Raw genomic sequence first — 16269 nt, forward strand, 5'->3', positions numbered from 1 at the left:
CTTGAAACAAACCAAAGCCAACAGGGCAAGAACTTCCTGTGGATACCGGCGAGTCTCCAAGTTAACATCATATGGTCAGGAATTGAAATCTTAGCCTGCACTGACAACGTGCACCCAAGTTCCTAACCTCACTGCACAACCAACAGTGTTCCTAGTGCTATATAAAGGGGAATTCAGATGTATATGATGATCAGTAAATAACAATGCATGTATTTACAAGTCAAAATATGTAGGAAACGTTGAGTTATCAAGTTATACCAAAGTTATTCAGAGACTGTCGGACAGACATAGAGAAAACTGAGTCAACAAGACAACAAGTAACCTCTCCTGGGCAAAGCACCCAAAGCAAATACTGGCATAATTTAGATCCAAAAGGACCAGTTCAAAGAAAAAGTACAATCATATAACAGCCCGTAGGTAAATAAGCGGAAAATACATGTACTAATTGTTCGAACAAGATCTCTTTCAGGGGATAAAACAGTGGTACGTGTTTGAAGCACTTTCTGATTACTGATCTTGCAACTCAGCATGGCAACAACATTCATGTAGGAGCGTATGATCCTGGCGGGTCTTGCGAGACAATAGTTCTACTCCAAGTGATCTCTCTTCTCCGTCCGTCTGTATGTGCTGTAAGAATTCTACAAAGAAACCATAAACAATCAACACCAGAAGAAAGCCAAACATGGCATGTAGTTTTTTCGCTCAGAATATATCCGAGGGGTACAGTCAGTACCACCAACCTTTGCAGACAGCATATCCTCCAAGCCTTTGCAGACATACTTCATGTCTTGGGCTTCAGCAGCATAGGTCTTGGCTTATCTGCAGAGTATTAATACAAAAACTTGCACTTAGGGGAACATCATTAAAGAAATGGCGGATTTAGATAAAGGAATATTTAACTTGCTCTAGTCTTCTGTCGCACTACTAGTGATGCTATCATCATTTTCTAACTAGCACATTTAACACTCACTAGTACTCCCTCCGTCTCAAAATTCTTGTCTTAGATTAGTCTAGATACGGATGTATCTAATACTAAAACGTGTCTCGATACATCCGTATTTAGACAAATTTAAGACAAGAATTTTGGGACGGAGGGAGTAAGTTATAATAGAGAAGGTAATTGATGCGTGCTTACTTCTATAAAGACGGGCTTCTACGTGTTCCTCCTGGATGCTGCCAAGGCGTTGCTGCAGGCTTGCAGGCAGCGTCTTCAGACCAGGGCAGTCTCTAATGGCAAGAAACCGAAGAGATGAGTATGCTCGTTCCGGTAGGGATTCCAGGGTCTTGCACTCCTTAAGCTCGAGTAACTCCAAGGAATGGAACTCGGGATAGCGGTATTCCAGAGATGCCAACCCATCGCAATTATCAATTTTGAGTATCTTGAGGGACGGGGGAACATAGAGGGCCCCTGTTAAGCCATCACAGTAGTATAATGATAATTTTTCTATACTGGATGACCCTTGACGAATGAATGATATTGACTGTCCCTGCTGCAGCTTCCTGCCATATATGGACTCAAGCTTACTGCAATCATAAATGTACATTTTCCTGAGTGATGCAGGGACGTTGAAGAGCTCAACCATGTTTTTACAACTCCTTATCGTCAGAGACTCTAGACGTGGCAGGAGCTGACTGGTTTCTGATGATGTTGATGGCTCATAAGAAGGTTGTGCATATCCAGTCAAATTAGCGCACCACCCAATCAGAAGTTTCCTCAAGGATACCAATCCTTGGAACAATGTTTCTGGCCAGTGGATGAGCTCATGGCACCTCACAACTGACAAATCTTGAAGGTGTACAAAGCATGCACACAGCTCTGTTACACCTGGCTTAAAGTCACGCAACACCAAAACTTCTAGAGGAAAGTCTTGAGCATTCCCATTCTCCTTGACGTTTACCAATTCCCTCAAACTATTCTCAGCCCCCATTGAGGTTGTATCTGTACTATGTTCAATGCTAGTCAGCTCCAGATTGGTCAATGAAGTCATATGTCTCGCTACCCACAAGAACAACTCTGCCTCATGTCCTTCCATGTTCAATACGCTAAGCTTTGGTGATTTAGCTGTAGTTGTCAACTTTGGGCATCTCTGGATACAAACATTCTGGAGCTTAGGGAAGGTCAGATGTCCTGGCAATGCTTTCAACTTTACACAGTTGCTAATATGCAGCTTCTCAAGTAGAGGAAACATCAACGCCGCTCCTTGCATCCCATCATTATCTATTTCCCACCATCTCTTCAAACAAACAAGATCTTTTAGCATAAGCTCCTTCAGATTTGGAAATGCAAAAGATGTATCACACTCACCGCTGAACAACCATACTAGTTTTCTACAACTGAAAAGATGGATCTGAACAATGTTTTGCAACATAGCCATCCATGTCGGGAAGGTGGTGGCTCCATAGGAGTTTATCAGTATGGCATGTAGTCCGTCATGCGGTTTGAGATTCTGAAGCACTCTTGCATCCTCTTTATCATCCCGCCAACAATTTTGATCTCCAAAATAATTCCATCTAAAGGTCCATGTTAGTGTCAATCTTCTTAGCTCCTTGTTCACGAGGTTTGCTGCTCTTGCATCCACTTCTGTCACATTTGCCAGATTACGTAGCTCTAGTTGACCTCCAAGGTTCAAATTTCCGAGCTCTCCAACATTACTACAATTAGGGTCACTACCTGCTACAAAGCATGTAAGTGTCTGCAGGGATGTGAGTTTTCGGAGGTCTCTTGGCATGCTCTTCAGCTCTGGACAACCATGAGTGTAAAGGTGACGCAAGGCGGTCATGTACTTCATTTGTCTTGGAAGTTCACAAAGAGATGTGCAACCAGAGAGGTTGAGCGTTTGAAGGTTGTATAGAATGCTTATATCTTCAGGAAGTGCTTTGATAAATCTACTTCTTGAGAGATCTAGGTACCTCAGGTGATGTAGATATTTTGGTTTCAGCAAAAATGTTCTTCTAGCTGAGCAGAGTTGTAATGCTTGCAAAGAACTGTATTTTGATAGATGTTGCAATGAACTACTCATAGAGCTATCACACAAAAGTGTTTGGATGGCTGGAAAGCTGCTCTCTAGAGATATATTTAATTTTTTTCCGGGGTCCTTGCATGACAAAAATAAATGGCGAGCTGTGTTTGGAAGCCACTCACTCTGACTTGGTTCCTCAGTTGTGACAACAGATTCAATCTTGTCTGGTTCCTCAGTTGCCAAGGCACATTCATTTTTCATTACCGAAAGTGCAACATCATGCATAAGATCATGGATTTTACATGTTGTCTTAGAGTAACACAATTCGGAGTCCTGACTACTTGTGGCTTGGACTTGTTCCACATCCTGAAAGAATGACCTGGATGCTAGCTCATCAAAGATCCGCCTGCCAATGGTTTCAAGATGAGCTTGCTTTTCTTGGATGAAGCCATGTGCAATCCATAGTTGGATCAACTTGTTCATATCAATCTCGTAATCCTTGGGAAATATAGCACAAAAAGCAAAGCATTGCTTCATTCGTGTGGGCAAGTCATTGTAACTGAGCTTGAGTATTGGTAAAATTCCAGTCTCCTCGATGCAAATGCTGCTTCTAGATGATATAGCTTTCCATTCTTCCTCACTGGTTTTGGTACGTAGTATAGAGCCTAGTGTTGTTGCAGCTAAAGGAGAGCCAACACACCTTTTCGCAATCTCATCAACCATATTTAACAACTTCTCAGGCCTTTTCTCTTCCTCGTGCAGATAGCTAAATGCCCTTGTCTCAATGATTTCCTTTATGAACTTTTCTTCCAACGATGCGAGATTATAAGCTTCTACATTGCGACCCATTTTTTTAGCCACTTCATTATCACGAGTCGTTGTCAAGATCACACTACCCCTCTCACCATGTTGAAGGAAGGCCTTGAGCTCATGCCAAATATGAACTTGCCGTTCCCAGACATCATCCAATACAAGGAGGTACTTTTGCCCACTCACAACATTCTGAAGGTTATCAAGTAGTGTCTTCCTTGACATGGCAGTTGCTTCTGTACCATCATCCTTGTTCTTGAAAGCAGATGTTTTTCTACCATCCTTCTCCTTCTCAAAAACTGCTTTTGTAGCACCATCCTTCTTCTCAGGAGCTGCTTCAACTATACGTTTAGCCAGAGAATCCACATCATAGCACTCAGAGGCACACACCCATATCAACAAACCAAAATGCTCCTGAATTATAGATTCTTTGTAAACAAGTTGCGCTAACGTGGTCTTCCCGAGTCCCCCCATTCCAACGATGGGAACAACTGTAAGATCTGCATTTTTAGCTTGCCCAACTAGTCTACTAACAATCGCACTCTTATCATTGGCTCTGGATTTTCTGATGATTTCCATGATTTCCTTTGGGTCAGTGTTAGCAGGACCCTTCCGCCGCAACTGACTGGATACCGGTGGTTGTTGCTGATACTTAAAGCCAAAGGCATTCATTTCGGTCACCAAGACCTTGATGGTGTGCACAATCTTGTGGAGCTTTTTCCCCATCCTTTTACGGAATATGAAACGGTTGTGTGTGGGAAAGAGTTTTACCACATGGAAGCCAAGCTCCTTGTAGTGCCCCTTCTTTTTTGCTTGACGACGAAGCGCCTCGTACTTGAACTCATCAAAGACTTCACTCGCCTGGTAGGCCACCTTCTTGATGGCCTCGAGCCAGGCTGCTACGCCTTCTCTGTGGGTTGCCGCCTGCTCAGCGTCGGTGATGATGTCCAGGATGGCGGGCAGTTTGCGCTTCAGAATCTCATGTTGCTCCTCCATGCCCTTCATCACCTTGTACTGGTCGAGGAGGTAGTTGGACACCTTCTCCATCACGATTTTGACTAGTGGTCCAACCACCATGGTGGCCACCACTGCGGCCATTGGAGCACCAAGGGCTAGCAAGACCACAGAGAAGCACGAGTGCAGTGCAATGCAATGTGGAGAAGAGATAGTGTAAGGAAGATGCGATTGCTTTCAGGGAGAGGTACAAATAGAATGTGTTTGGTTTCATCGATTGGTTCCATCCACTACCGCAACATAAAAACAACAGTTGCCCTTTGTTTTCTCAGCATTGTTGTGCCTGATGGCAGCTTCGCCAATACCTTGTAACCACATCGATGTCTCTGCCAGGTACTTGCTTAGGAAAAGCAGTCACAAATGTTAAATCGCAAATGGCAAACATAATGGTTTTGGAAGCATATAAGTTATGGCAGAAAAAAATCCAATGGATATATAGTACAACTGTTCCACTATCTAGAGAAATGTTGCCGTACGTCTTGCATCACTGTGCACGTAAGCAAGAATAGTGTGCAGCAATTTGATGCTTACCTGTTTAATACTCCCTCCGTTCCTAAATATAAGTTTTTATAGAAATATCACTATGTATCACATATGGATGCATATAGATACATCTTAAGTGTAGATTTATTTATTTTGCTCCGTATGTAGACTATAGTGAAATATCTACAAGGACTTATATTTAGGAACAGAGGGAGTAATAAACAATACTAACGAAAGGGACGACGCGAGTAATATATTGTTTGTACTTGTGCTAATTAATGGATGCGCCTATAAGACAAACACTGGTAGAAAAAGAGGCTTCCGTCCAGCCCCATTAGTCGCGAAACTGTAGGAACCGCGACTAATGAAGTCTTTAGTCGCGGTTCGGCAGACGAACCGCGACCAAAGGCCTGGGCCCAGGGCGCTCGGTGGCCAGCTGGTGCACGTGAGGGGCTTTAGTCGCGGTTGGCCAGGCCAACCGCGACTAAAGCTCCTCCCCTATATATACCAGTTCAGCGCACTCACTTAGCCATTTGGTGCCACTTCTCTTCACAAGCTTCACAAGGGGGTGTAGGTTTGCTTTTGGTTCCTCTTATGCACACAAGGTGTTTGATGAAATGCCCCAAGAGCGTGAAACAAACATGATATGAAGTGTTGGAGCCACACTTGAGGTTCCTCCTCGATCGCGGTTAGCAACTTGAACCTTTCATGCATGTGTGTCATTGATAAAATATGCATGTGTGTTGTTCATTGTTTAATTTCTATTGTTTATAGCTAGTTAGTTTAACAAATGCATGATGGTTAATTATATATTTTATATTATAATAATGCAGATGAATCGGCAATGGATGTACGGTAGCCGACTCTCCCGCGAGTTCACTACGGGTTTGAAAGATTTCCTCGTAGTGGCTAATGCGAACAAGCAGAAGGGTTTTGTTATATGTCCATGTGTTGACTGTAAGAATCAGAAGGGTTACTCTTCCTCAAGAGAAGTTCACCTGCACCTGCTTCGGCACGGTTTCATGCCAAGCTATAATTGTTGGACCAAGCATGGAGAAAGAGGGGTTATAATGGAAGAAGATGAAGAAGGGGATGATTTCATCGATGAAAGCTATCTTGCTCATTTTGGTGATACTTTCATGGAGGATGCTGAAGGTGAAGGGGAAGGTGAAGGGGAAGGTGAAGGTGAAGAAGAGGCACGTGATGAGACCGTTGATGATCTTGGTCGGACCATTGCTGATGCACGGAGACGCTGCGAAACTGAAAAGGAGAGGGAGAATTTGGATCGCATGTTAGAGGATCACAAAAAGTCGTTGTACCCCGGGAATCCTGAACACGGAGGACGTGTACGAGGCATGGGGCACATTCCGTGGAAAATAGGGTTCCCCCAGAACGATGACCCGTACGGTTACAGAAGTCGGAAGAGAAAGATGGATCGGGAAGCAGATGTTGTGGCGCGGTTGGCATCGGAAATGGATGTGATGAAGAAAACCGTGAGTGTACTAGTAGCCGAAAGAGATGCAGCTCGGGCGCAGCATGAAGATCATCCAGCGGATCTCGGAAGCCAGCAGCGGAGAAGCAGCGTGGCTTCCACAGAGGCCCCACCGGCTGGTGCAGATGCACCGACGATCAAAATTACTGCACCGGAGCCTCTGGTGGTCGAAATTACTGCACCGGAGCCTCCTCGCTACCCCGTGGACGATATAAAGGAGATGAAAGAATGTCATCTGTATTATCCTATCGGGAACATGTCCATGAAGGTAGCCATCGGCAGTGCTTTACCATGTTTACCTGGAGCACTCCACCACAACAACCCCATTCAAGATGGCTATGCTCGTGTCACGGTGGAGAACATAGTCCAAGGGTTTGAGGACCTGGAGATTGACATTGCTACACCTGAAGGGGAGAAAAGACTTGGAGATGTCAAGCGCCATTTCATTCTATGGCAAAAGAAGTTTATCAAGTTTCCAGGCGAGGCGCCAAGGACAACAAGTCCACCCCCCTACGGTGGTGGTGGTGGCGGTGGCGGCGGCGGTGGTGGTGGTGGTGGTGGCGGTTCACCTACACCTCCGTCACGTCAGCCGACGCCCCCCAGTCCACAACGTCCGGCGGGTGATCAGACGCCGCCCCCCAGTCCTCGTCCGGCGGGTGATCAGACGCCGCCCCCCAGTCCTCGTCCGGCGGGTGATCAGACGCCGCCCCCCAATCCACCTCCGGCAAAGAAGCAGAAGCAGTCCTGGATTATTAACCCGGACCCTTATGTACCTAAGACCACAAAGGTACCGGAGCCATCACTGAAGCCTCTCCCCACAAGGCCTTGGGAACGTAGTGCCGAGGAAACTGCCGCGGCCGCGGCTGTTGATCATGAGAAATGGAAGGCGGACTGCAAGAAGAAAAGAGAGCCCGAGCCCAAGCCAGTATTTTCTGATGAGCAAAAGAAGTGGGCTAAGTCATTTTTGAGCACACCGTCCCAAGCCGCGAAGAATCTGCCTGACGACTATGCACGTGAACTTCGTAGGCAGGCACTCATGTTGAAGGAGAAGAAAGAGCGGGCGGAGAACCAGGAGAACAAAGCCTTGGAGGAGGCCGAGAAAACGGAATTAGAAAGTAAAAAAAGCGGGAAACGAGTTGCCCAGCTCGGGGAACAAAGTAAACAATCGATTGCCCCGCTTATAGTGAAAGCCGCCGGTCCGGATGACCCCGATATCATAGCAGCTGCGGCAGCACATGGATTGACTGTAACGAGTGCTAGAGAACAAGCGGCCAACTTAGGTATTACTCTTCGTGAACTGTTAGGCCTTGATGAGGCGCCAGTGAAGGAGGTAGTAATTACATATGTGAAGAATGGGCCTCTCGTCGAGCCTGCGCAGGAAGAGGATCTACCTCCACAAATGAAAGGTCTGCTGAAATGGTACAAGGGTTACATAAAAAATAAAAACGCCAAAGAATATATTTATGCGGAAGTTAGATATGAGCATCACTTCAAACATTACTATGTACAAATTCATCTGAGTGAATTGTTCTAGCTTTTCAATCTGCGCGAGTTCGACAAATCTATCATCGGTTGCTACGTTCTGTAAGTGATTTATTTCTACCCCATCTCGTTCATATTGCCTGCACTATATATATGTCCTAACTATATTGTTGTGTCCGCTATTATACATGCAGAATGAAGATTAAGGAATGCAGAGTAAGGAACATCCATGATGTTGGGTTCATTGACCCACACATCGTTAATGGATATGTGTTGGAGCATCACCCCGCCGACATGGAGGCAGACCTGTGGCAGTTTCTTACAAAGCAGGAACTCAAAAGTGATATTCTATTTCCTTACCATTTTGGGTGAGTGTTTCTGTCTTGAGCACATTCTCTTTTGTTTACTCCATGCATGGTATGTGGCCGGCTAATCGATGAGTTATGCATGACGTACTGTGCATGTATCGTGTCCGCAGGTTCCACTGGATTCTGCTAGTAATTAAAGTTGACACCTCAGAATGTCTCGTCCACGACTCTCTGAATATGGATCCAAAGCTTTGGGGCGGCATGAGAAGAATGCTGCAGAAGTAATTATTTTCATTCATTTGCGCTCTATATCGATCGGCCTATTTCGTTCATTTTCTAATATCAAGTAACTAATAACTCTCTTGTTCATTTAATTTTCTTTGCCTCGTAGGGTTTGGAGACGGTTCGTAGATTCAAAGGTCGGTGAATTCAAAAAAGAGCTAGAATTCAAAAGGTCAAAGGCTAAGAATGGTGGGGATATTCAGCCAGCGGGGACCAATCTATGTGGATACTATGTCTGTGAGATGATCCGGAGATACACCTCTGAGCGGCGGGTTCCGAGTGATACCAATGCTCAGAGGAATAACCTCCGGATGATGCTTAGTCCAGAAGCTCGCTTCCGACCATTTCAAGAGGAACTAGCTGGATGGTTCAGGAGGGAAGTCCTCCATCCTAAAGGAGAACACCATTACGAGGACGTAGAACTTTATATGCATTAAATTATGTATGGAAACTTGTTCAAAATTGTATATGGTCATCCGATGATATTGAATATATATTGTATATTCCTCTTGAATTCTTTTTGGTTCTAATTTCAAATTTGTTTGAAATTGTACATTCATATGCATGTATGTAGTACCGTAGAATATGTGAAACTCCTTCAAAATTAAAATAAAGCACAAAAGAAATAAAACAATACAAATTAAACAGAAAACAGGTTTAGGGGGGGGGGCTAAAACCCTAAACCTGCGGCGGCCTTTAGTCGCGGTTGGCCAGAAGAACCGCGACTAAAGGTCCTCCGCCCCGACGGCCGCCTGGCGCCCACGTGAACGGGCCTTTAGTCGCGGTTCTTAAGCAACCGCGACTAAAGGGGGGGCCTTTAGTCGCGCCTATTTGGTCGCGGTTGCGCAACCGCGACTAATGGCAGTTGCGAACCGCGACCAAAGGCCCTTTTTCCACCAGTGAAACCATTTTTTTCAGGTTCATTACAAACGCTAAGGACCCTTGTTGCCTCGGCCTACGCGGCCCAGTTCTCTGGATCCTATCCCAGGTTCTCCCCGGCCAAGATTTGGGAGGCACATGCTGAGCCAAAATGTAAGTTCTTCGCCTGGCTTGTGCTCCACGGGAAGATCCTCACGGCCGACATGCTAGCCGTTCGTGGCTGGCCGCACGACCCTTGTTGTTCCCTTTGCCTTCGAGCTCCAGAGACGGCCACTCATCTCTGCAAGGACTGCCCGTTTGCCGCCGCAGTTTGGTCTCACGTCCAGGTCTGGACGGGAGAGGACTCTGGGGCCATGCCCACGTTGCCCCCTTCGATGGGGATTTCGGACTGGTGGGATTCGCTCACCACCAATCTGCCCAAGAACGACAGAAGAAGGCGGAGCGGCCGCTTCCTTTACACCATCTGGAACATTTGGAAGGAGCGAAACCGACGCATCTTCAATGGAACTCGCCTCACGCACCTCGAGGTTGCAGCTATTGCCTTCGAAGACATCAAGCAAAGGTCCCGGGCCTTTGGCCGGGCACATGTGGCAACCGATATTGGCTGACTAGTGCCATCGTGGGTTTTTTTCTAGGGGTTTTTGTCCGGTTTCTCTTCTAAAAACCGGAACACTCTTGTATATAAACCTTCTTCTCCTTCTTATATGAAAAGGCAGTGCTTCTGCCGGTTCCTCAAAAAAAAAAAACCGCTAAGGACATCTACAACGGCGTCTACTCAGCCGTCTGTAATGCTTTCCACCTCAGACTTTCTATTACGTGGAGGTGAGACAACAAGGAGAGAGAAGGAGACTGTCTGCAATTTAACAGACCGTCGGTATGCCAATAATATCGCCACTTACCGACAACCTTTTCCCATTGTACGCTTCGGGGTGTCGTTAATTTGCGGTTCCCCGGCTGAACCATGCGTTTCGCATGCATGATCTAGCGAAGAAGTGCACTAGGACGGTGTCTCGCATGCAACGGCCTGCCCACGTTCGAACGTGGTAGAGATAGCAAAAAGACAGACCGATGTAGATGATGTTTTGACTGCTATCTATATGTGACGTGGATGATTATTATAGGCTACAGGTGTCTAAATTACTCCCTCTGTCCCATAATATAAGAACATTTTTGACACTAATGTAGTGTTAAAAACGTTCTTATATTTTGGGACAGAGGGAGTAATGTACATGCCCTAATGGCAGAATTAAGACGAGACTCGCAATGTGGTGCTGCCGGCATACGAAAAAAATACTGTGAAAGAGACGACGCGGGTAGTATATTGCTTGTCGTTGTGCTAATGCGGCCTATAAGATACTGTACTATATATTGATAACCAGTTTTCCCTGTTCATCACAAACGCTAATGACAGAGGACAAGGCGCTGTGTTGTTACCAACGCCACTTTTTTTCCCTGTTGGGACAGAACACTTTGATTCCAGCACAGATAATGCAATGCTCACAGCATTACAGAGTAGTTAAACAAACCAAAAAAGGAGAGTTTAATATGGGGAATGAACATTATTTTATTTCAGTTTTCTTAGTACGCGATGCAGATGAGCAGTATGGGACCAAGAGGTTTCAGTGTACTGTACCCATGTCTTACCCGGGCCGCCGGGAGCTCTTGGTCACTCCACGACGAGACGACGACGAAGGGACGGCCTCCGATCGATGTGGCCCGGCCTTGAGGGGGCTCGCTGCATCCTCTCCTTACAGCTCCGCCGTCAAGTCAAGCTCGAAAGATCCTAACATGATTGCTCATTCCTCCAACCCCACACGGAGTGCACAGAAAATCCGGCGTGAGAAGAACGGATTCGCTCCGAGGATGCACTGCGGAGGAGGAGTCCGGCCAGCATTCGTCGGATTTGGGGATAGGGATTTCGCTCGGAGAGGATGAGCCCAACTCCTATTAGGCGCCCTCAGCGCCGGTTATAGTGTTTCCACAAACCGGCGCATAGCCCGCTCCTTCCTCTGCTCGGCCCATTTTTTTTTCTTTTTATTCAACCTTCAAATATAGGCGAGTCAAGCGTGTTTTTGAACTGTCGATCCTTTGGTTTAGTTCCAACTATGAAAGCTCACTTGCTGTCCCTAGTTACTTCTTTTCCTGTTGTTGTTCTTCTTCTTTTTTTCTGTTTTGTCTGGCCATTTTTTCTTTGGTTTTTTTCTTTTTCATTTGCTTTAAATCGTGAATTTTGTAAAATTCGTGAACATTTTTTAAAATCCATGAATTTTTTTTAATTCGCAAACTTTTAAGAATCCTGAATTTTTACAAATTCAAGGAAATTTTCTTCAAATCCATGAATATTTTTTCTTATATTCGTGAAATTTTTTTAGAATCATGAACTTTTTCAAATACGTGAATATGTTTTCAAATCCATGAAAAATTTCTTAAATTCACAAACTTTTTCAAATTTGTGAACATTTCTTTCAAATCCATGAAATTTTCTAAAATTCGCGAACTATTTTCAATCCATGTTTTTTTAATCCATGAACTTTTTCTCAAATGCATGAATGCTTTTCAATTTGCAAACTTTTTTCAAATTCATGATTTGTTTTTCAAATCGAGAACTTTTTTCAAAGCAATGGATGCTGAAACTTTTTTGACTGATTGGGCCTAACCCAAATCATTTTTATCGGTTACATGGTAATGTAGCTTAATGTTTAATGCAGGTTTGTCCGTGAGCAGATCGACCTGACTGGTGGTGCAGCGGGTGGTCATCTGCATCATACTTGATCCCAGGTCCATCAGTTAATCTCTGAAACCAGTTGCATCATACACGCTGTCGCATTTGTCTGACGGTGTGATGTCTCTCTGTACACAGACGAATACAGTGGACTCTTCGAGATTGAGGGCACCAACGGTCAACGGAATGCAGAGGCCATCTATCAAAAAGCAGGTTGAGGTCAGGATCACAGAGGAGTACAACCGGAGACACCGTCGGCGACCTGTCGATGGGGACGCTCAGTCTGTCGCAGTTTTGAAAACCACAAATCATCTCTGAAATCCACTATCCCCTAAAAGCTTCACTCTCTCTGCTTTATTAGACTCCAGTTAATTGATCATCGTATCATCTCATTCTATAATGTAAACATTCTGTTTTTCCTAGTAGGAGTACTAAAGAAAGAACATTATGAAATTTTGCTCATTCTGTTGCAAGCAGTAGCTGATTGGTCGTTTTCAGCTATGGAATTTTGCTTCTAAACCTTTTGGTGATGTTGCTGGTGGTTATCAGGATTCCAGATCGGTAAGAAGGCACGGAGCTTGCCCGATTACTAGAACCTGTTTCATCAATGGCCAGCTGATTAACACGCATCGTGCCCGCTGGCAGGAGGAAGCTCTAGATCCTCCTCCTCCTTGAGGGACGATCGACGAGGAACTTAAAGCGGTTTGTTATGATTATCATATCTTTTGAAATTGAAGTCTTTGATCTCTAGCTAGTACATAAATTTTAAGTGGTTCGCGACGACACAATGTTTACCAAAGTTCCTAGCATCACTTCAGGACAGTATTCGTAGTGCGGAGTATGAGTGAAAACCAAAAATTTAAGTTGTCCGACAACTTCAGATATTCCATAAATAACATCGGATCAATGTGCAAATCAAAACACTAGTACTGGTATATGTGGTAAACGCAATATTGACAGTATAAATAGGAGGAGTAATACTGTAATGAGTCTGGTAGACAAGTCCATAAATCAAGTTGAGATAAATGTCATAGAATTTTGTCAAAATTTGTGATTTTTTTTTGCGGGAAAAGCCATGTATTACTCATTCAAGAGGTCCTTACAATCATCTTGCACCAGACCCAGGACACTGGGAGGCCCCGATCATAGCCATGTCACAGTTCTTTTGCTAACTCTAGCAAATTTGGCTAAACTATCACTAGCTTTATTTTGGCTACGGGATACAAGAGTAATACACGTTTCTCTCAAAGTTCTAAGGAACTTGATTTCATTGACTATGGAAGCATACGCTGATCTGTCAACTCCCTCCTCCTGGATCAAAGAAACAGCCGCGCTCGAATCCATCTCCACAACAATGGGTGCTTCACTTCTTTGTAGTGACAATGAAAGTCCTTCCATGCACGCATTAAGCTCCGATTCCAGCGCATCCCGGCAAGAAAACAGCTGTCTACACGCAGTAAAGATAATACCACCCACCTCGTCTCGCAGGATCATACCTGAACCTGCTGAACCCCCATCATCATAGGAACCATCAGTATTTAGCTTTGCCCATCCTCGCTGGGGCGGAGACCACTTCAACTCTGGCTCTGTGGTGCAAGTTCGAGGGGATTTAGCAATGAATACACAACTCGCCTTGCCCTTCCGGGGGTCCATATCTCCATTTACTTTGGACGCAATGAGCGACTCCAAATAGCTCTGAAGAAACCTGCATGATGCACTCACAGGCGGGGCAGGTTTTTGATGCACCACCTCATTACGCACATACCAAGACCTCCAGAACGTAAATAGTTGCCTGCTTCGTATTGTTTGATCCAGATTTTCCAGGAGCTGAAATAGCCATTCCTTGCCTGTGTACATAATCGTTTCAAGTGCTGGCAGCTTCCACACCTCGGACATGGCCTCATATAGTTGACGAGCAAGCGGGCAGCAAAGAACCGGGTGGAAATTGTCCTCAGTTTCCATAGCACAGATTGGGCACAGACTTGAAACTTCGAGCCTTCTTTTTTGTTTATTTTTCCATGTTGGGAGACTGTCCGTACATAACCGCCATGCAAAATTCTGAACTTTGGGAGGAACCTCAGCAGACCATAGCAATTTCCAAAGGGATCTGTCACCATCTGGGTTACTACTCGAAGCTGAAGCATTACTTCTATGTTCCTCCTGAAAGGCCATATCATAGGCCGATTTTACAGAGAACTGGCCATGACGCCCTAGCCCCCATGCTATCACATCCCCCTCCTTTCTTGGTGACGCTCGAATCTTCAGAATTTCCGTGACATCAGCTGCAACAAAGTACTTCACCAATTGATCATACTTCCAGGAGCCATTATCATACAACAGATCAGCCACAAAACGGACACGGCATCGACCTTGTGGAGAAATCGGCCTAAAAGAGAAAGGCCGGGGGATCCAATTATCCCTCCAAATTCTAATACTATTGCCATTCCCTACCCTCCATAGCAACCCTTTTTTCAGCAAGTCCAGACCATGACTTATAGCCTGCCATGAGGATGAGGCGTTCCCCGAGAAGACAGTATCTTCCAACTTCCCATTTGGATAGTAACGTGCTTTAAGAACTCTTGCGCATAGACTGTCCGGCCTGATGATCAATCTCCACGCTCTACGTGAGAGCAGTGCTTGGTTGAAAATACGGAGGTCTCAGAAACCAACTCCTCCTCTTGATTTAGGCTGGAGAAGATAGTCCCACCCTTTCCAATGCACTTTCCTCTTTCCTTTCTCTGAGCCCCAATAAAAATTCCTGATCATCCTTGTAAGCTCATCACACAAGGAAAACGGTAATTTAAAAACCCCCATGACATATGTTGGCAGTGCTTGGGCTACGGATTTAATGAGGACCTCTCTTCCCGGCTGTGCTAGATGTCCATCCCCCCATTGTATCAGACGTTTTGTTGAACTTATTTGCAAGTTCTGAAATTTGCCCTTGGACATGCGACCCTCTGGTGTAGGAAGGCCCAAGTACCTTTCCTCAAAAAGCGTGCTTGTCACCTGGAGGGAATTCCTAACTTGATTCTGTATTGGTTCCGGGCATGAGTCACCAAAAAACAGGGAGCATTTGTTATAATTCAAGAATTGACCAGTAGCTGCGCTATACATATCCAAAGCCTTCCTCACACATAGGGCTTGTTCTTGAGATGCTTCAAAGAACAAAAGAGTGTCATCCGCAAACAAAAGATGTGAGATACCCGGCGCCGGCGCTCTTCTGCATATCCTAACCGGTGTGATGGCACCAGCTGATACTTGCTGGTTTGAGACCGCGGAAAGGCTATCCGCCACAAACAAGAACAAAAACGGTGATAAAGGGTCACCTTGCCGAAGCCCACGCGTCGGTGCAAACGAATCCAGGAGGGTCCCATTTAACTTAACAGAATATCTAACCGATGTGACACACGTCATAATCCAGTCCACCCACCGGTATGAGAAGCCCAACTTTTGCATCATTTGCTTCAAGAAGCCCCAATCCACTCTATCATATGGTTTAGAGAGGTCTACCTTGTAAGCACAAAAACTCTTCGAGGGGTCCTTTTCCTGTTTGATATAGTGGATACATTCAAAAGCCACTAGTGCATTGTCCGTGATCATCCTTCCCGGAATGAAAGCACTCTGTTCAGGTGAAATGAGATCATCCAACAACGGGCGTAGTCGGTTGACTAAACACTTTGAGATCACCTTGTAAGTTACATTGCACAGACTTATGGGCCTGAAATCAGAAACCTTAATAGGGTTAGAAATTTTTGGAATGAGCACAGTTGACGTATCATTTACCCCATCTGGAATTACACCCGTAGCGAAAAAATCCTTTACTGCAGCCAGGATACT

General features: G+C 45.1%; 1 protein-coding gene across 1 annotated transcript; it reads right to left on the reverse strand.

Annotated features, from left to right (window-relative positions):
* Positions 1–781: 781 nt before the first annotated feature.
* On the reverse strand, positions 782–5113 carry LOC123161952 (putative disease resistance protein RGA4). Its single transcript, XM_044579760.1, has 4 exons — positions 4542–5113; positions 3857–4475; positions 1132–3229; positions 782–809 (listed from the first exon to the last, which is right to left on the reverse strand). The coding sequence occupies exons 1-4, from the start codon at positions 4866–4868 to the stop codon at positions 782–784; spliced, it is 3072 nt and encodes a 1023-aa protein (XP_044435695.1). The 5' UTR covers positions 4869–5113.
* Between the last annotated feature and the right edge of the window lie 11156 nt (positions 5114–16269).

This window comes from Triticum aestivum, chromosome 7B, assembly GCF_018294505.1.
Source record: "Triticum aestivum cultivar Chinese Spring chromosome 7B, IWGSC CS RefSeq v2.1, whole genome shotgun sequence".
Classification (NCBI taxonomy): domain Eukaryota; kingdom Viridiplantae; phylum Streptophyta; class Magnoliopsida; order Poales; family Poaceae; genus Triticum; species Triticum aestivum.

Excerpts from the sequence above, each read along its gene's own strand:
- LOC123161952 (XM_044579760.1), bottom strand. The coding sequence starts at position 4,868 with ATGGCCGCAGTGGTGGCCACCATGGTGGTTGGACCACTAGTCAAAATC. Across the intron at positions 3,230-3,856 it reads CCTTCAACATGGTGAGAGGG|TTTCGGTAATGAAAAATGAA; the intron begins GTAGTGTGATCT and ends ATGATGTTGCAC. Across the intron at positions 810-1,131 it reads GCCCGTCTTTATAGAAGTAA|ACCTATGCTGCTGAAGCCCA; the intron begins GCACGCATCAAT and ends AGATAAGCCAAG.